Source organism: Vespa mandarinia, chromosome 1 (genome assembly GCF_050613455.1).
Source record: "Vespa mandarinia isolate Hongniang chromosome 1, ASM5061345v1, whole genome shotgun sequence".
Classification (NCBI taxonomy): Eukaryota; Metazoa; Arthropoda; class Insecta; order Hymenoptera; family Vespidae; genus Vespa; species Vespa mandarinia.
The window spans coordinates 6,102,041-6,124,081 of NC_140810.1; the positions used below are offsets into that span (position 1 = coordinate 6,102,041).

The 22,041-nt window shown below is 34.0% G+C and overlaps 1 protein-coding gene across 1 annotated transcript in view; it reads left to right on the top strand.

The window, feature by feature from the left end:
- N (neurogenic locus Notch protein) overlaps window positions 1–22,041 on the top strand; it is a 190,834-nt gene that overhangs the window by 33,309 nt on the left and 135,484 nt on the right. Inside the window, exon 2 of the mRNA XM_035878483.2 lies at window positions 4,716–4,794. Coding sequence (XP_035734376.1) covers window positions 4,716–4,794 — 79 coding nt within the window. The remainder of the gene's footprint in view (window positions 1–4,715; window positions 4,795–22,041) is intronic.

Genomic DNA, 22,041 nt, shown 5'->3' on the forward strand with positions numbered 1-22,041 from the left:
AAGAAATTATGAATATTACGGATCTTTTTTTTTTCTTCACTACTTCTTTAGTTTCGTTCGAATGATTAGAAAGAAACTGACGATTGAATTAGTCGAACGTCGATTAGTATCATTTTGATAAGAAACAAGCAAGCAAGCAAGCATTCAGACTACCCACGGACGGAAATCCTGACATAAATCGCAGAAAAATCGTTCGTCCTACGTAGAATGAATTAAATTTCATGCGTGATGGACTTACATAGGACGGTTTTGTTTAGCACGTGTAGAGAATACAACCAACGACGACGAAGACGACAACAGAGGAAACGGTGGATTTGTCACGATGGCAGTTTGGTTTAACTGATCTCATCCGTCTTGTCGCGAACATTGCCGACGAGCGCGTGCATTTCGTCCTCTTCGTTGTGTTGTGTGTTTGTGTGTTCTTGTTCGCGACTTGCGTCTTCTCGAATATATATTTATATATATATATATATATATATATGTACATATATACATGTTTATCTATGTGCTGAGTGACTCGGCGTAGCCCTCTTCTCGTTACGGGAGCACATAGATTGAATCGTCGTCGTTGTGTCGTCGTCGTCGCGTCGTCGTGTGGTCTTGTCTCTTTCTCTCTTTCTCTTTTTCTCTCTCTTTCTCTCTCTTTCTCTCTTTCTCTCTCTCTCTCTCTCTCTCTCTTTCACTCTCTCTAACACGCAGCTACGCTATCGTCACGAGCCCAGCGGCCATCGTCGTCGCGTCGTGCGACTTCAATGACCACAGACGTGTCGGAGAATTATAAATTGAGATCGGTCTTACTCGAGTTCGAGCGTGCAAAACGACTCTCTTTTCCTTTACTTCTCTCGAATTGTTTCCTTCTTGTGTATTTTTAATACAATAGCACGCAACACCTATCGATCGTTTCTCCTTTTTTTTTCTTTTTTATTTTCCTTCCTTCGAATTTGTTTTTTTTCTTTTTTTTTTTTTCTTTTTTTTTTTTCCTTAGAAATGGACATCTTCAACGTAGATTTGTCTCTTAATTGAAACTTGATAAATGTAAATCTTTGATAATTGATCCCTAAACGTAGACATTTTTTTATTTGTTTGATGATTTTTATATATTATCTCTCATTTGTAAATTCGAACAACGATGTTTAATTAGAATATACAAGATCGTAACGAATATTTATTATAAATTATTACACAAAGATATTTATTAATAGGAATTTGTAATCGTATGCGATCAATTTTAAAGACTGTAGATTTAATGAAAAATATTCGATCCAAAAGGAATAATTCGTTCCGTGAGAAAATTTGCATAATCGATCATTAAAGTTTTACCAATTGATATTATTAGGTAACATATTCTTTCTTTTCTAATGTCGTTTGCATAGATTAACGAAAATTCGAAAGCGTACGTATATCTATATATTTCTCTTTCTCTATTTTATTTGTAAATTTTGATCGGCGGTTGGCCGACCGTGTCGCGAATGCGAAGGACTCCCATATTTCTCATCGTCACAATGACATTTTCGTCCGTTCAGAATGGAGTATCTTCTTAAAGAGCATCCTACGCCTACGTGACATACCCATAGTGATCTCGTGTATACATACAGACATACATTACATCACGAGAGACTCGGATTACACGACGATGCCTTCCATCGTAAGTACTTCTCTTTTTCCCATTCGCTATTAATAATATACTTGGCCATTAATCACTATAGTTTCGAATATCAGAACCACCAAGGGGAAGATTCATTGAAACGTATCCTTGTCGAGCATCCTACTCGAATAAAAGACTTGGGAATTTATACGTGAAACGAACCTGGTACCGACACGACGTACGTACGTACCTTCTTTACATACGTAGACACGACGGAAATGAGGAACCTCTTTGCGAGATCGTCAACTTCCTCTTTTTTCCTCTTTTTCCTTGCGCCACCCCCCCTCCATTAACGCCACTCTTAACGTATGCCACGTAAATTGACGTTATACGTAAAAATCCGATTATGCGAATATTTTATTCGAAGATCAACTCAGACTGTGATCGTTAGTGGTAAATTCGAGAAAGTTGGGCATCACTTAGCGTCTTACAGGATCGAAGGTCACGTAGACAAACACGTAGGACTCTATAGGGTTGTGTACCCTGATAAAACATAAGTACAACGTGCTCGTCGAGTTTTGCCTCCCACCTCTCCTTTTTCTATCCCTTTCTCTCCTTCTTTCTTATAGACATACACATACATTCTCTCTCTCTCTCTCTGTCTCTCTCTTTCTCCCATTCGTTGCCCTTAAGCAGTTATTTGCCGCGTTGTTATTATAGCAACACTGGCGTGTGTCCATTAGTCTTGCGACATGGTTTATGCGAAGATACGTTACGTTAATCGAGCTCCTAACACGCGCTTTCCGCGCGTGTGATTTAGTTCGAGTCTTATCGAATCGCTAACATCATCGTGTAGAAAGAGTGAGAGAGAGAGAAAGAGTAAGAGGGAGAGAGAAAGAGAGAGAGGGAGAGAGAGAGAGTGAGAGAGAAAGAGAGAGGATGTACCCGTAGAAATACGCACGAAACGTGCTCTAAAGAACAGAACGGAAAGCTCACATGCAAATTCTCTTAATCGATGCCTAGGAACGACTAAGCGTGCAGCGAGTTCGATGTTACGTAGCGTCATCGTTTTATAGAAATATTTAAGATTCTACACGCTTTTTCTAAGATCTTGTATCTGTCGGGCATCTTTATGAGTATCAAAATGTGAAAGAAAATGAATTATCGATTAAATCGTGAAGGAAAATGAATTGTCGATTAAATCTATCTTTTCTTGTTTTTTTTTCTTTTTCTTTTTTATTATTTTAACTTTTTTTTACTTTCTTTAATTTAAATTCTCTTTCATAAATTATGCATGAATAATTTCCAATTGTCTTTGTTGTCGAGAAATAATTGTCACTTGTTGAAATAATTTCTAATTATCGTAAATGAATAAAAAAAAAAAAAAAAAAAAAAAAAGAAAAATTATACAAAGAAATCGAAATAAAATAATTTCTAATTGTTGTAAATGAATAATAATAATAATAAAAAAAAAAAAGAAAAAAGAAAAATTATAAAAAGAAATCGAAGAAACAAAATAATTTCTCATTGTCGTAATTTTTATGAATCACAATCTAACATATTCCCATAAATATTTTATTTCTGTATTTCATATTCTGTGTATCGATTTTGTTGAATTTATACGTTTACTATATTGTTTCGAGTTTTCAGTTTCTCTCACGGAAGTAAAGTCTCATCGATCTGAGATCAAGTTCGAGGATTCTCGCATGTTTACAGCCCCTTTGCAATGTCCTCGTGCTCCCTTAAAAGTGGTCGCGAAATACGAAAGGGTTCGCTTGCCCACCTTCCCTCCTCTTTTTCCTTATTCCACACCTTTCTATCTTCTTCGATGGGGTTACACGAAAATTCACTTTGCGTGCCGTGTCAAAGGTTCTTTTAGGATTCGTGCGCACTTTCTTCTTCTTCTTCTTCTTCTTCTTCTTTTTCTTCTTCTTCTCTCTCTCTCTCTCTCTTTTTCTCTCTCTTTTTCTCTCTTTCTCTCTCCCTCTCACTCTTCTTTCCATATACTCGAAATGTACTTTAATTGCTACTTCGATAAGTGAAGGTTCGGGTAACACATCTTTTCTCTCATCCACATAAGGAGCATACGTTTTCTCGATTGTCCGCTACTTTTAATTTATTTTAATATTATTTTTCCATGTTTTATTTATTTATTTTTTCCCTGAAATCAAAGTTCTCAAATATATTATTTAGAAAAGAAAAAACGAATAATTAAGATGTATCATAATTTATTGAAATATTCGATCGAGTTATATATATATGATATTTAAATATTAACAATTTGTTTGAATTCCAAATGACAATGTTGTTTGTTTATTTATTACAGGTTTTGACTAATATTTATTTGAATCCTTCTCGATCGTTTGCTACTTTTAATTCATTTTAATAAAATTTTTCTCTTTCCATTTCTTTTTTTTTTTTCTTTATTTTCGTTTTCGGAAATCGACTTTCTCAAATATATTATCTATAAAAAATAACATAATTAAGATATATCGTAATTTATCGTAATATTCAATCGGATTATCTACATGAACTTTAAATTTAACAATCAGTTTTAATTCCAAATTATGACGTTAATTATTTATTTATTCCAGGTTTCCTTTCATGTTTACCGAGTTCTTCTCGATCGAATTCGTTCCTTTTAATTCATTTCAATATTGTTTTTCATTTTCCTTTTTCTCTCTTTTTCTTTTTTGTGTTTCTGAAATATACAATTAAAAAAAAACATAATTAAGGTATATCGTAATTTATTATAACATTCGATTGGATTATATACATGAACTTTAAATTTAACGATCAGTTTAAATTCCAACTTATGATATTACTTATTTATTTATTTCAGATTTCATCTCGTATTTATCGAATCCTTCTCGATCGTTCGCTACTTTTAATATTCATTTTAATATTGTTTTTCCCCTTTCTTTTCCTTTTATATTTTAATTTTTGTTTTCTGGAATCAGCATTTTCAAATATATTATTTAAGAAAAAAAAAAAAAAAAAAGAAAAAAAAAAGGAAAAGTAACTAAGCGGTACTGTAATTTATCATTATATTCGATCGTATTATATAAATGATAAATTTAACGATCAGCTCAAATTCCAAGTGATGACGTTTTTTGTTTATTTATTTCAGGTTTCGTTTCGTGTTCACCGAGTCCATGTAAGAACGGCGGAATCTGCACGTCAACGGTACGAGGAGAATTGCATTGCAAGTAAGTGAACAAAAAATCGATTATATGAAAACTTTTCTTAGATTTCCGATAGTAATGAACATTACTACAACGATAATTATTTATACGTTAGTCGAAAGTTCTTCGACTATTATTTCCGTCATTTGTTGGCGAATTAATCTCGAGAAAATGGTGAAAAAAGTCCTTTCGACATGGTGAAACGTTGCCAGGAGGAGTTGCATGCGAGCTTGGCGATCCGCGAAGAGGCAAAAGGCGGCGTCAGGAGGAAAAAGGTGGGAGAGGGTGGAAGAGGGGGCGAGAGAACCGGACGTATTGCGGCCTCCCACGCGAAAAGAATGAGAAACGAGGGAAAAGAGGAAAAAGGGTGGAAGAGGATGGTCGAGAGAGAGAGAGAGAGAGAGAGAGAGAGAGAGAGAGAAAGAGAGAAAGAGAGAGAGAGTGGGAGAGAGATGGAAAATCATATTTCCTTAACTCTCTTTAAAGATACGAGATTGTCTTGTCTCTAAAGTTTTTACAGGAAAATGATTAATATCATATATACATAAATTATACAAATACATATATACATATATAATATATAAATTATAAAATATATGTCTATATGTATATATGTATCTATATAATATTGATTTATGATAGTGAAAATTATATCTCAATATCATATATTTATATTTATATGATTTATATTTATATTATTTCATTTTCATTATCATAACTGTACAATGTATTAAAGGTATAAAATGAAGGATAAAGGTTTGCAATATTTTTTTCTGATATAAAAAGAATTGAATTGCTACATTATTCAGATTTTGGCCGATCTTAATAGTCGCGCTTGGCTCGCATAGTGGTCGCGTCATGATCGCGCATCGTGATCGCGGTCCGATACGTGAGCGCCGAAGGGGCTCGCGATCCCCATGGATAATTGGAAAATTATCCTCCCGCTTTTCTCCGTAAATCATTACTTCGAAATGCGGCCTAATGCTTGCCGATTTTCCGCTGATATTCCGTTATAGATAATCAAACTCTCTCTCTCTCTCTCTCTCTCTTCGATCTCATTTGCTTGGGAACCATAACCAACGACGGGATAAAAAAGAAGACAAATAGAAGTAGCAAGAGTCAATAAGATAATAAAAAATGGTGAAAGATTTCCTCTATAATCTCTTTATCCTGGGCACGTTCGAAGAAAAAACTTTTCGAGTTCGATCCATTCGAACGAAATCATTTCGATTCTATCGCATTCGACTCGCAATATCGACGGAATGTAATATCGAATGCGACCGGTTTGGGAGGTGGTGGACGGTATGGAATGGGATGATACGATGGACCGAGATGAGTTCGGATACGGTAATAGCGGTAATAATCAACAGTCGTGACCCGGAGACGCATCTGAATTACCTTTAACTCGAGACATCGGAGATTTCACTTTTCTATCGGTCACTTTGATACTTTCGTAGTCTTATCTATTTGCTTTCAAATGTTCATCCGTATAGAAATAAACTTTTTATAAAAGTGACTGCGATTGGAATCTAATTAACGAAGTGTATTTTTTTTCCCCTTATTTCTTTTTTTGGGTTTTTTTTATTTTTTATTTTTCGTTTCCCCTTCCGACCGTGCATTGAAAAAAAAAAGAAAAAAAAAACGAAAAAATTGATTTCTCATGGAGACTACAACGAATTTGACCCTTTCCGTACTTGTCCCTGGCTCTTTCTCTTTTCTCCTTTCACATTACTCTATAACATATACCGTTATTATATGACGTGACCACCTTCTCTCAACCTCCTCCGCCATTCTTCCATCATTCTTATTATCGTTATTATTACGCTGCTGACCGGTATACAGACAACTTCGTACAACCAACCAAGAACTGCTCGGCCATGCGAGTCCGAACTTGAACGAGACTTTTACTCATTCTACGATTCGATTTATTTCTTTTCGCATAATTTTTATATCACGACTTTCCTATAGATTATATATTTAATAAATGAATTCACAAATAATCGATCTATCATTATCGATTTATTTAACTTTAAAATTTACCTATTGATGTTAAGAAACTATTAACGTGTATATATATATATATTTTTTTTTTATATTATTTATATTATTTTATATTTATATTATTTTATATTATTTATTTATATATATATATATATATATATATATAATGTATTTTATACTTTAGAAAATGATGAAAGATTCGTGAATGAAAATTTCTACCTGAGATTTAATTTGTAATTTTCTTTATGCTTGTGCATTTTAATGTAACTATTTCTCGAGTTTTTTTACAGGTCGGTATGTCTTTATAGTGAATCAAACGTGCTGTAATATTCAGGGTATTAGGTTTAATTGCAAGTCCGAGATTGACGGTACGGAACATATTACAGCCCTCGTGACCTCGACTGTGTCTAATCTCTAGCCATCTAATGTAAGCTTTAGCCACCTTTCCGGCTTTGCGAAGCTACTTAGTTGGATTTTCTACTCTTATTTCATCCTCTCTTTCTCTCAATTTACTCTTATCTTGCGCACACGCCGCATCAACGCCTACGTCCGTTGGTGTTAACTTCAACTTCATACGTAGCCGTCCAAAGTAATTTTCTCAGGAATCAAGAACCGAGATTAATTTCAATGAAAATCTTTTGCGTATTTTCTCGAAAAATTTCTACAATTTTTATCCTGCACGCTATGAAATATTAGGTTACATTTATATAACATATTAACACAATATATCTATATAGTATAATTATATTAGGTATATATATTATGGGGACCGGAAAGTAATGTCGCTTTCTTAAATTAAATTCAAACAAATAAATTTTTAACAAGTTTTTATTTTTAATCACAATCAAATATTGACATGCGCAGAAACGACATTAATTTCCGATCCACCTAATATATATATATTCGAAGTATATAAAATATTCAATATAATATAAACGTACATATTATAGCTTTCACATTATATAATTTCTTTTTACGACCACGAAAAAAATTCGTTCATATAGAATTAAACTCACTGGAATATATTAATATCGAAATCATGTCTATAATTTTTTTTTTTGTCTTTTTTGTTTTTGTTTTTATTTACATTCCGCCGCAAGAATATCACTTGGACAAAATATAGTCATCGATTATGCGAAGAGCATTTAGATTGGATAGCAAAAAAAAAAGGGTTTCCTAAAAGAAGATTCGAGTAGCTCGTAATCGAAGTTATTTTATGCTCCTTATCGAACTTGCTTAACCGCCTCGACGTAGATGCCAAGCGCGTTTTGATCGTTCATAAGAAAATGCAACAAACTAATTATTTAATTAGCGGCTTCTCCGTGCATAAGGCGGAGCGTCGAGTTCGCCGGCCTTAGGATTTGCAATTTTACGGAGGCGTGCGCGACTTCGGCGAATAAGAAGGTAAAGATAAAGACGCCTGGTATTATCCCCCGGCGATTATAAGTCGAACGGATCGGTAAGAATCAAACCGAAAGGGGAGAGAAAAAAGAAAGAAAAAAAAATTTATGATAGCTAACATAGCGTTTAATTGGTGGCCTACGGCGTTAAAAAGAAAAAAAGAAAAAAGAAAAGAAGTGAGTAAATTATACGTGAAAAATGATCTACTGCGCATTTTGTCCGATAAATTATTTTATTTACGAAATATAAATTAATCAAGTATCGTGCGTGTGGTGTTATAATTCCAAAATTATTATCCTCGTTGAAAATAAAATCTTTTACGGTAGTCCCTTTAATCGAACAAATTTTTTTTTTTTATGAAAAGATCACTTGAGATCTTATTTAATCGATTCATTTCAACGTTTGATATTTCGATTTCTTATCAATCGTACTCATTGAAAATTTCACGTATTACTTAATCGAAAGTATAAACATAAAGAAGTTCTTAATACGACTTCGCAGAAATATTTAACAAAAATTTCAATAGATAATAAATAAATAATTAAGAAGGTATTGTAAGAAAACGTCTTAACAAGAAAAGATCAACAACGACGAATGAAGGACATTAAAACCGTACTTTAATATATCCTTTGAAAGATAAGCTAGCAATCAGGGTTTAGTTTTGTGCACGATCGCCCAGAGATATCCCCCTTCCATTTTTCGTGATACGTCCCTCCCATAATCCAATAGAATAACAAATTTAGCCAGTGGCACTTGACAATATGGCAAGTTAAAGCAACCGCCGAGCGGATGCGAGGGGTCTTGCACAATGGAGCAGAAAGCACCCCTCCTTTTTTCTCTTTCTATCTCTCTCTCTCTCTCTTTCTCTTTTTCTTACTCTCTTTCTCTTTCGGACGAGCATGTTTCATAGTTTCGTGTGCACGTGCGTGCATGCGCGCACGCCTCGCCATGAAGAGAAGAAAGATTCACGTAGCAAACCGGCGTGCCATCCAGTCAGCCGGAGGCTGTGCTTTACGTACAATATGCACTTGTGCATTTATGCGTTTTCACGCGAGTGTCCAACTCGTGCTCGCGTCTCTTCCGCGTACATATATGCACACACTGATATATATATATATATATATATATATATATATATATGTATATATATATATATACATAAACGTATACACATATGTGCATACAACGGTCGCGTGTATCGAGCTGTCGACAGGTCACGTGTTCGGACACGTGACCCCTATGGATCTTTCTTCCATGGTTTCTCGAACGCCACATCGACTCGTTTCTCTTTCTTTAAAAAGGGTTCCATAGTTGAGAAAAACAATATTTTTCCATTCCTACCGTTGGTTATTTCACCCTTTCGTTGAAATTCGATTTGTTCTTTCCTATCAAGTATCATTGATTATTTTCGAACTGTGTTATTGGATAGAGATATCGTATTTGTTTTTCAGAATTCTGGAGAGGAATTTTGGAAAATAACAACTTATATATATATATATATGTATATATATATATATATATATATATATATATATATACATAGTAGTTTATATATATATATACATAGTAGTTTATATATACGTATAAACTATTACTATACGTTAAACATACGTATAGTATCCAAAAATTTGGTTCATTTTTACATACAAAAAAAAATAATAATTTGTAACTTTATTAAATTTAATTTCCTTTAATATTTATACAATTTTATTACATTTTCATGGAAGTTTTTGAATAAAATAAATCCTCTTTGATAAAATAAATCCTTTGAAAGTTAAAACCTTATTCAAACTGACATAATTTTTTGAATAAATCTGATATATATATATATATATATATATATATATATATATATATATATATATATATATTGTCACGTGCGCTTGACCGTTATTTTAAGAAATTTTTTCAAGACTCAGCCCCTTATTTCGTCCTTACAGCTCATAATGTCCGGAAGGGTTCGTTTAACGGGGTAACATATGTACGATGATGGATGACGATAGGCACGCACCCCTCCCAGTCACAGGGTACTCTTCGTTAGGGGTACATGCCTGAGACTCGCGCTTCCGTTCAAACTATACTTTATAGCTGAAATGGTCGCAACAATAGTCGTTACAGGGGTAGTTACCGAGGTAGCTACCGGGGTAGCTACCGGGGTAGCTACTAGGGATTGAAAATCCTTTCTGCCAATAGATTTTCTCGACTCGTTTGGGATTCATGCAAATGTTTTTCTTTGGTTCGAACGTACACGCCCTTTCTCTCTCTCTCTCTCTCTCTCTCTCTCTCTCTCTCTCTCTCTCTCTCTCTCTCTCTATCTCTCTCTTGCTCTCTCTTTCTCTTTCCGATTTTTCTTTTTATTTTTATTATTTTTTTTTCTTTCTTTCAAACATTTTCATTATATTTATCGCGTAACATTGTCAAAATTCGTTGATTGTTTATATATACAAAAATATGATTCTTATGGTATACTATAATAAAGAATAATAAATAAGTAAACGTAATTAAAAGTAACATACGATCGATAAGAACTCGATGAACACTAGACGTAATTTAAAATAAATAAATAAATAACGTCATCGTTTGGAATTTAAAAGGAACGTTAAATTTAATGATAGTGTATATAATTCGAACGAATATTAAGACAATCATAAATAGGATAATGCAATTTTCGTTATATAACAAAGAAAAAGTACCCTTATGTCTTTCTTCTTAACGTGCTTTTATTTTTATTTTTCTTTTTCCTTGCATTTTTTTTTCACTTGCGTTTCTCTCTCTCTCTCTCTCTCTATCTCTTTCTCTCTCTTTTTCTCTCTCTTTCTCTTTTGTTATTACGAAGACGTTGGTGGTTCCTCATATTCATTCGTATTCATAAACGCGGCCGTTTCTGGATACACGACTGTACCATGGATTGATGGCTGTCATTAGTACAGAATCATTGCCATCTGTTCCATAGGGAGAAGATGCTCCGACTTGGGAAGTTATTGGTCTACCGCCGTCTCCCGCTACATCAGGTGATTTAGGTAGATTGCAGAGGATAGCAGTAATGTCCTTTCTTATTTGCTTTACGCTTAGGCGGGAGCGTCATACTCGCATTAAGCTCGATAAATTAATTTGCAAGACGCTGATGTTTATAAATCATATATTTGTTTGTTATATATGTTTGATAAATAAATTGTATCTAATTTTTTTTGTTTCTTCTTCTTCTTTTTTTTTCTTTTTTTCTTGTTTTTTTTTTTTAATTTATGATTGACCTTTTAATTACGAAAAATACGATTAGTATATAAAGATATTTGCATTTTATATATATATATATATATATATATATATATATATATATATAATAAGCACATACACGTGCACATATATAATAAGCACATACACATACATTAAATATGAATAATACATATACGCATAGATTTGTTTTAGATTACCTTAGCTACAATAATATTAGCTTTTCGAATGATCGGTTCGAATGATAATTCTGAAATGTTATCATTTTTATTTTTATTTATTTCCTTCGGTCATTTTATAGCATGTACTCAAAAGAAATATTTGAAGACATAAAAGCATACATAGAAATGACAGAAAGAAAGAAAGACAGAGAAAGAGAGAGAGAGAGATAGAGAGAGAGAGAGAGAGAGAGAAAGAGGTTCGAAGAAGGGGTGGTACTCGTCACCGCTTTGTTTCATAGCTCAGTGAGCGTAAAATCTTCGGGAGAACGAATCGGCGATGGATGACGAAGGTTACGGCGGCATGTCAAAATACATAGCTTTTTTTTTAGAGCACCCTGCGGCGAGCACGGCGTCGTGCATTATCATGTGCCTTTTTCTTCGCGTAGAAGGTGGGGAACCATTGCCGTGTATACGCACACATATATATTTATGCATGTACTCATATATATATATATATATATATAACGCGCGATAAAAACGAATTCAACACTCTTTTTAATACAATTCAACGAATTCAACTTCTTTTTAATACAATTCAACGTACGTTTACCATAAATATTTAATTTAAAATATTTTCGTTTTTCGAAAAGTACTAAGAGATTTAATAAAATTACGAATGAAAAAAGAAAAACGAAAAAAGAAAAGAAAAAGAAAAAAAAAAGGAAAGGAATAATTTCTATAGAAAAAGAAGGATCACCCAGTTATTGAGCACCCCTGTGTGTAGCCGTTGAACGACGACGTCCAGTGTGCTCATGGATCGTGCTTGTTCGGCAATGATCGGGAATTCTCGGATAAACCGAGCCGATGCCGGGCGCGCACCGTACGTGTGCGAGGGAGAGGGTGAGGGAGAGAGAGGGGAAAAGAGAAAGAGAGTGAGAGAGAGAGAGAAAGAAAGAAAGAGAAAGAAAGAAGGAGAGATGCATCGAGCGAAGGGGATAATGGACGGAGAAGGAAAGTGAGTTGGAGGGGGGGTGCGCGCGTTCCCACGGCCGTCGCGCATGCGCTCCGAGCTCGGATCACCTCGACACCCGCTACGAGTAATCTCCTTCGTGGCGCATTCAGTCTTCTCTCTTTCGTATGAGGCTTTACGCTCTTTCCATCTCTCTCCCACTCCTTTCGGATATCCGTACAAACTCGAGTATGAACTTTTTCCCCCTCTCTCTCTCTCTCTGTCTCTCTCTCTCTCTCTCTCTCTCTTTTTCTCTCCATCCCTCTCTCTTTTTCTTTCTCTCTTTCTCACTCACTCACTCACTCACTGTCTTCCCCACTACCGAAAATCATAATGATACGCGGGGCTCTTTCTCCGTTAGCCTCGCCCGCGCACAATATTCGTTTCCAGGCACTTGTCTCGCTGATCGGCTACGTCCGCGTCTACCCACTTCTTTTTCCTCCTCGTCTTCCTCCTCGCATCCTCCGCTAATACTCCACAAGCACTCACGATCTTAAAATTGCTTGTCACCGGTTATATTCGTCCTAAGGGACGAACGAAAAAGAAACAGAAAAATAACAAAAAAAACAAAAAAAAACAAAAAACAAAAACAACAAAAAAAAAACAAAAACAAAAAATGAAAATCATCCATACACGAATTCAAATTTATCAAGACTTTATGTACTATTCATACGTAAACATATTCTTACATTTTACATTATGTATTAACTTATATACGTAGATACGTTTACGTTATTTCGTATCTGATCGTACGGTACTTCGTTATTTCCATTTGAAACTGGTTTCGTATTTCTTTGATTTTGTTTTGGGAAGAAAGAAAGAAAGAAAGAAAGAAAGAAAATAAAAAATAAAAAATAAAAAAAAAAGGAAGAAGAAGAAGAAGAAAGAGAAAAGGTAAAGGAAAAGAAAAAAAAATGTATGCATCTCCCTCCCTTTCCCTTCCTATCCCTCCTGTATCTGTATATAATGTTAGGAAAAAAGTACGTTGTTGCGTACTTTATGGTTATCGACGAAAGTGCAAGGCACTCGGAATGTTTGCGAAGGAGAACTCTCGTATCCTCTTATTCGTAACGTGTTATTTGCGAATACCAACGAAACGGTCCCGGCTAGAGGCCTTCTCCTTCGTGAGAAGCCGTGCTCCTTACGAAGTACTACGACTATTTCCGTTTGCTTCGGCGTAACAAGGTCCGCCGGAAAGATATCCAATAAATCTCTAGAGCATTGTGTTTTCCTCCTTGGGCTTTTTTTTCTTCTTCTTTTTCTTCTTTTTTTTCTTTCTTTCCTTTTTTTTTTTTTTTTGTATTATTTATCTCTTTCTTTCTTTTTTCCCCCCTTAGCGTACATACAACCGAGCACGCGCTTATAATCATCGAGAATTATTCCGTTCGAGAGGATCGATATCGACGTTCGTAAAACGTTACGATGTTGTTGTTGCTGTTGCTGCTGTTGTTGTTGTTGTTGTTGTTTTCGTTGTTGCTTTTGTTGTTGTTAGGATACATGATATAATTCCCATTGGCGAAATATATCTAGACGTACATGGATTATTATCCTTCCTATCTTTTACATTATCGTACACTCGGCAAGTACATCGTTTCTTTATTACTTTCTTTTTAAATAAATTACGTATGTGTATATATATATATATATATATATATATATATATATATATACGACGATGCGTCAATTTAATTCTAATCTCCGACAAGAGGTCATTACTTTTATTTGACTTTTAATACGTGACAGTCCGTACATACGTGTATGTTCTTTTACATTTCAATCATCAGATAGGAATTCTAACTCTAACTTTAACTCTAACTCTAACTCTAACTCTCTCTTTCTCTCTGTATCTTTCGTCTAATTTATTTATCGTTAGCCCACGTCACTATTCGAAATTGATCTCATTATCGGCAAAGGATATTTTTATTTATAAGAAATAATATATTTCATCGCTGATATATATTTGCATGCAAACGGTGAAGTATAAAAATTTAACTCTAAAGCTCGTCGTTATTTACTTGTCCGAGTAACTTGGTAGCAACGTTAAAGATGTCTGACACTTCGAACACCGTCCGCGTTACCGCTTCGAACAGAAGGAAGGTTTCTTCTCGTTAGTGCACTAGCAATGCCGATCATTGCTAGATGAAAGAGAAAGAGAAAGAGAAAGAGAGACGAATAGAAGAAGAAGAGAAAGAAGAAGAAGAAGAAGAAGGAACAGGGACGTATAATGAAGCGGACGCAAACAAAACCGTTGTCAGCTAGCACCGACGTGCTGATTGCCAGCGCGAATATTGTCAGCAGACATAGCGATTGGTCTGTTCGTAGAACTTTGCCATAGAGATTGTCGTTGGTTCTCGAGCGAAAAAAGATTATTTAGCATTTATTAGAGACACACGTCTAACGATTCTTGCGCGAGCCTTACTTTCTCTTTCTCTCTTTTCTCTTTTCTCTCTCTCTCTCTCTCTCTCTCTCTCTCTTTTTGTTTTTTCTTCTCTTTTTAATGAATACAACTCGTTCATTATTTTCGTCTTCCTCGATGAGCCGCGTAATTTCTCTGAAGAGTAGCACAAACATGTCCATGTTGATAGTAGTATAAAGATGTATCCTGTAGAATGCTAGCTGTTAGCCTAATAAAAAAGGGATTCTCGTTAGTTACGCGGCTAATTACGTTAATGCGTTCAAATGCGTTGCGTATTTATATACTTCTATATATACATACACTTACATATATATATATATATATATATATATATATATATACATGTGTGTATGTATAAGAGAAGAAACGAATTAACGGCTTGTTTAGTTATTTTCACCGATTCATTCAAAGCGAAAAAGGAAATTTGCTTCAGACTTGCTACGTACTTACTTACTTACTTACTTACTTATTTACTTATGTATGATCGTGTGCGAGAAGAACTTTCCCGTTTATTCCACTATTCGTTCAGCAAGAAGATCGAATTATACGTTCGATTATATCGAACTCGTGGGTTCTCATGTATTCTATGAGGTTTATTAGGTTAGTGAAAACTTTTTCATTTGTTTTCTCATCTCTCTCTCTCTCTCTCCCTCTCTCTTTCTCTCACTTTTTTTTTTCTTTCGAAAACATATTATAGTATCCTTTGAGTTTTACATTTACGAAAGACATGTCCGTTATTTCATAGGCGCGGTTACTAGATATTTCTACGATCTTTCCACCCTCTCTGTGTATTTATCAAGTTTTACATGATTTCTTATTCATATATATACACACAAGTGATCCGAACGAATGAGAGAGTGAGAGAGAGAGAAAGAGATAGATAGATAGATAGATAGATAGAGAGAGAGAGAAAGAGAGAAAGAGAGAGAGAAAGAGAGAGAGAGTAAAGTCGAAGCTTAATTGCGATCGGCGTGTGTGCAACCGAGCTGAACATGAAAAATGAGTAGTGCCTCTCCTTTACAACGAGTCTAGCGAATTTTATTCCTGTCGCTGGGCGCATATAAGCGCTGTTAATGCCGCCGCCTTCGTAGATAGGCGATTTACTGAATCTCTCTTGGGAAAGAGAGAGAGAGAGAGAGAGAGAGAGAGAGAGAGAGAGAGAGAGAGAGAGAGAGAGAGAGAGAGAGAGATAGAGAGTGTGTGTAAGTTCTCTTCGATTCTTGAAGATAACGAATATTTTTATTATCCCTCTTTTTGTCTCTTTCTAATATGCGGATATGCATACATAGAGATATGTTTTTTTTTTATATTCCCCTAACTTTTTTTTTTTTTTTTTTTTTTATATATTTCTTTATTAATATAGCTTATCGTTACATTTTATCGCCAATAAAAATTTCTCCCCGTTGATGTTAATCTTCTTTATAGACGGCAATTGCGAAACTTTTATCGATAGTCTCTTTCCATCTTTCTCTCTTTCTTACTTTTCCTTCTCTCTTTTTTTTTTCTCTCTCTCTCTCTCTACGTTTAATCGGTATTAATAGTGAATACAAATAAAATATTTCTTATTCTTTTAAATGTCATTATTTTGATGTCGATTCAAGATGCATTTGCATTACGTGGTATGAGACTTTTTATACTTGAGAGTATTACTTGAAAAAATCGATCGGTTGAATCATTCGACTGGTTAGGAAAAATGTTGCATACCTTCGCAGTCGTACAAAGGGACACGAGAATTAATTGCAGTGATTTGATGTGATTATCTAATAAGAAAAAATTGATTCAGGCGTTACGGCTATATTACATTTTTAATATTCTGCATATAATATCTTTATTATTATTATTATTATTATTATTATTATTATTATTATTATTATTATTATTGTTAATACTGTGTGATTTTAAAGTGTACGTTCTTTTTTCTTTCGATTTATTGTCTCTCTTTCTTTTTCATTTTTTTCATTTTTTATTTTTTAATCATACGTTGTCGTATATGTATACAACTTATTATAGTTCTATTAAATTTTTTTTCCCCTCGCAGTTTTCAAGTTACCCCTTCTGTAAACTTTTTGTTTTTTTTTTCTTTTTCTTTTTTTTTTTTTTCCTTTTTTTTCTTTTTATGTCTTATTGCAAATCGCCATGAACTTTTTGTCCTTTCCTTTGATCACGCACATATCATTAAACTCTTTTTTTCCTTCTTGTACAAACACGTTCCCGTTCACAATTACAAGGTGATATCGTATCTCTACGCGAACGATCCTTTTACTGAGCACATTTGCATGCCATTAGAATTTCAATATCCTTTAAGAGCGATTGCTCTCTTTTATTGTACATGCTTCAATACACATAGTATCGAGTTCGATGAATTCGATATGTATGAAGATAGCGAAAGGAAAAAAGGAAGGAGGAAAGAAAATAAATAAAAAAAAAAAAAAAAAAAAAGAAAAAAAAACAGAAAAAAAGAAAAAGGAAAGAAAAATGAAGAAAGTAGATCATAAAAGCAAAGCGATGAAGTCGAATAGATAATGCGTTTTCCAATGTCATCGTAGAAAATCTTTGCGTCGATGGCTAAACGCAAACTAGGTATGCTCTTGAAGAGAAATATGTACGCTGTCCATGTGAGAAACGCTTTTGAAATGTCCATTACATTTCGTATCGTCCTTCGTCTGTGCATACCATTCTTCTTAGATCGTCTATTATTATCTCACGTTTCTCGAGAACTCCAAGCTAAACAAAAAAAAAATATATGTATATATATATATATATGTATATGTATGTATACACACTAGTAGTTATGCATATATCTATATTTTATATTCCTTTTTTTTTGACCATGGAATATTTAACGGTACGATCTCCTTCCTATAGTAAAGGGGAAATAAAAAGCAATATCGATCGGGAGTCCCGACGTGACTATCCTTTTATATATTCCGTCGATAATATTCGTTATTCCTTTATTATTAATTTATTACTAATGTTAACTCGTAAAACGACGCTAATCGAAAGAAATATAAAATTTTGGAAGGGACGGACGTGTCTTCCTTTCAAATGATAATTTTCCTATACAACATGGATACACCCACGCACGAACTCGACTTTCAGTCTTTCTCTCTTTCTCTCTCTCTCTCTCTCTCTCTCTCTCTCTCTCTCTCTCTCTCTCTCTCTCTTACTCTTTCCGTTTCTCCAGTTTTTTAATATCTTTTTTTGATATTCCTTCAAATATATTTGTCGAAGTATACCCCGGCTTTAATAAAAGCAAAAAGTAAATATAATCAAATCACAGAATCGTCTTTGTACTTTAACTCGTAATTCGTAAAGAATATCGAATATATAAATTTATAGATTTTGTCGTTCGATATTCAAATATATCGTGAACGTTCAATTTCGAAATATAAAAAAAAAAAAAAAACTTCGTTCGTTTTCGCGTAATAACACTAGTTTGTATCGTAACCTTCGAACGAAATCCAAGGGAGCAACATATAAAAAAAAAAAAAAGAAAAAAGAAAAAGAGAAAGAGAAAAGAAGAAGAAAGGAGACGAGTAGAGAAGAAAGGTGCATGGTAGTGAGCCGATGGGTAATAATTATCCTTCTTCGATAAAGACTATCGAGCTTCTTCGGCACCTTCGTTCGTTTCGCGGAGGATAGTTGGTATGCTCCTGTCGACTCCGAGCTAATCACCACGTGTTCTTTTCTCCATGATGCTCCAGTTAGGTAGCAAGGTAGCCAAAGTCTCCGTGATCAGCCACCTGCGGCGTAATTGCAGCCCCTTCGAGGCATCTTTCTCTCTTTTTCTCTTACACACACTCTCTCTGTGTATTCTTTTCTCTATCCTTCTTTCTTTCTTTTCTTTTTTCTTTCTTTTTTTTTTTTTCTTCATCAGCAGTGTCCTGATATCCAGGGAAAGTAGAAAGGTATTCCTCTAAATGCAGCTATCGTTTGTATATCACCAATGGACTTTTTCTTCGCTTATTTTTATTTTTACTTATTTATTATTATTTATTTTATCTTATTTTATTTTATTTTATTTTATTTTTTTTTTTAACGTGGAATTACGACACTATCTTTACTTGATGATTACCAAATCATTCTTGGCATATTTTTATCATCAAAATGATTATACGTTTACAATTTATTTCGAAGATAATTTTCATTAATTTGAATCCGACGAGGATAATGTCGTTATTCTTCATTAAAAGTCTTCATTTTTCAACGTTATTATAGTTTATAATATTATTTAAATATTCGTAATCGATTTTTGAGATTGTTATAAAATTAGCGAATCTTTTTTGTTTTTTTCTTCTTCATAAAATTCGTTTATGAAAACGAATTTTGTTTTAAAATATTCGTTTAAATGATAAACAATTTGTCGGAGAATACGTAAAATTTCTTTTCCTTTTATAATCATAACATTAAAATTTGGATTATTCAGATGAGCCATCGGGCCGAACTATAGGAAGACCACGTTTCTCTGGCATAGAGATATTTAAGCGCGAAAGAACGCTGATTATACGCCACTGCCGCTCCAGGGCACGGTCTGCATGTTAAGCGTCTTTACCTTTCCTTCTCTCATGATTAGAGAACCGTGCCGGTATCCAAGCTAGTACCCTATTCTTCTCTTTCTCTTTTTATCTCTCTTTCTTTTTCTCTTTTGTCCCTTGGACATAGCTGCCCTTTGTACCTCATTTTTTCTTTTCGTTCATTAACATTAATTTGTCAATAATTTTGTAATTTATTAATATTCTTTTTTCTTTTTCTTCAATTTATTAATAAGAAAAATGTATTATATACGATACACATACACACACACACACACACACAGTGACACACATATTTATGCAATTTATTAGAATAAAATAAGTAGACTAATGAACGATTTACAGAGTTCACGTTCACCAAGCGTGACGATAGAAAAGTCTCACGGAAGATATCTCCCGGCTTGTCAGAAAATGGGAAGAGTTTGAAGAATCCTAAGGCCGCGAGCGTGCTTTTGACAGGGTCGAGAAGGTCGAGCGTTGCGTGAGTGCAAGAAAGAGAGAGAAAGAAAGAGAGAGAGAGAGAGAGAGAGAGAGAGAAAGAGAGAGACTCTGGGAGACGTTCCTCGAATCAGCAGAAAGGAATGCGAACGAGTCTCTCTTTTTCTTAGTTTCTTTTCTTTTTTTTCTCTCGTTTCGAGACGTGCGCATTAGGGATTTGTTGCTTTTACAATTTTGTCTACATTTGTTCTCGAATACCGTGCTACACGTTAAAAGCTGTAATGGACACTAGTCAAGTGGAAGCCATCGCGTGCCCGATCGGTTTTGAGCAAAGCTAGTAGAGCAGTTTGAAGAACTTCGAAAAATTTCGGTTGCAGGAGCTATCAAATGAGAATATGCGAGCTAAACGTGAACCAAGTGCCGTATAGACTATAAAACGGACCAATGAATTCCATTATCCAACGGGTGTTACAGAAAAATGTCGATCTTTATCGTATATATGTAAAATCTTATAATAGTATTCATTCGATTTAAAAGATCTCAAAAAAAAATATCACTAATTATAATAATTCTAATATCAATTTATTAATTCTCCTAATATGGTTGAGAATAATTTCTATTATTTTACACACACACATATATATATATATATATATATATATATACATATATATATATATATATATATATATATATGTATATATATATATATATATACATATGATAAAAAAAAATAAAAAGCAAAGATACTGAATTAATTTGAATGTTTATAATTAATATCTGCGATTGTTTTTATCTTACGCTTCTATATTTTCCATAGATCGATTTCCATCCCCCCGTCCTCTTGATTCTCTTCATCAGTAGATATTCTATTTTAACGCTTACATTTTTTTTTATTTTTTTCTTTTTTTTTTTTTTCTTTTTTTTTTTCATTTTAAAAGAATAATCTACACGTCATTGTCAGTAGTAAATCTAACACTTACGTGAGATTTTATAGCGAATCACGTAAGAATAGGATGATTTCGAGCCTGTTAACGGTGTTCACCCTGTAGGTGCCGTATTCTTGGATGCTGCGAGCTCTTCGTCCCTCCTTCGTCCTTCGTAAAACGATTAGTATGCCTCGACCGAGCCAAGCCTGAACGTTACTTTCCTCCTCTTCCTCCTTCTCCTCCTCCTCCTTCTCCTCTTTTTCTTTTTCTTTTTCTTCTTTTCCTCCTCCTTCTTCTTTTTCTTTTTCTTCTTCCTCTTCTTCTTCGACCAAGAGAAGAGAACGCTCGTACAAGCGGGTGGGTGGCTGGGCGGGCCTCGTAGTCCATTTGTTATGCCTCGGCCCTCGACAGGACCCCTTCGACTTCCTTCAGCGGAGGATGCCGCTAGGATACCACAGAATATCGCAGGATGCCGCTACTCCGAATGTTTTTCCTTTTGTCTCTCTCTCTCTCTCTCTCTTTCTCTCTATCTCTCTATTTTTTTTACTTTCTCCTCTTTGTACCTTTCTTCCTCTTTTTCTTTTTTCTAAATATATCATAGTAATCGTTATGTTAACTTTATGAAAAATAACATAGGTTTTATTAGCGAGCCTTTTACGTTGCATGTATCTATATGGACATGCGCTTGTAAGGTGATATTTATGTACGTCGATTATATACGTCGATTCTGTGGATTGCAAAACGATTATTACTCGTCGTTATTAACGCATTTAATCTATCTCGCGTATACGTTAAACGTTTTAAAGATATAACGTATTAAACGAATTATTTTATAAACCTTTGTTTTCTCTTTTTTTTTTTTTTCTTTTTTTTTCATTATAATCAATATTTATCGTTTTATACGACACGATCGTTTTATATTTTTAGAATCAATTTTTGTATTGAGAATATTTTTTTTTTTAGTTTTTTTTTCTTTTTCTTTTTTTTTTTCTTTTTTTTTTTCTCTCTTTACTTTATTATTTTCGTTTTTACTGTAAACGAAGAGAATGATAATTTTTATTAAAATATTAGAAGTATAGATTAGATCTAAGATGAAGGAACTGTAGAAAGAAGAGGAGCTTCGTGGAAGGACGACGTTTAGAAAATTCGGTAC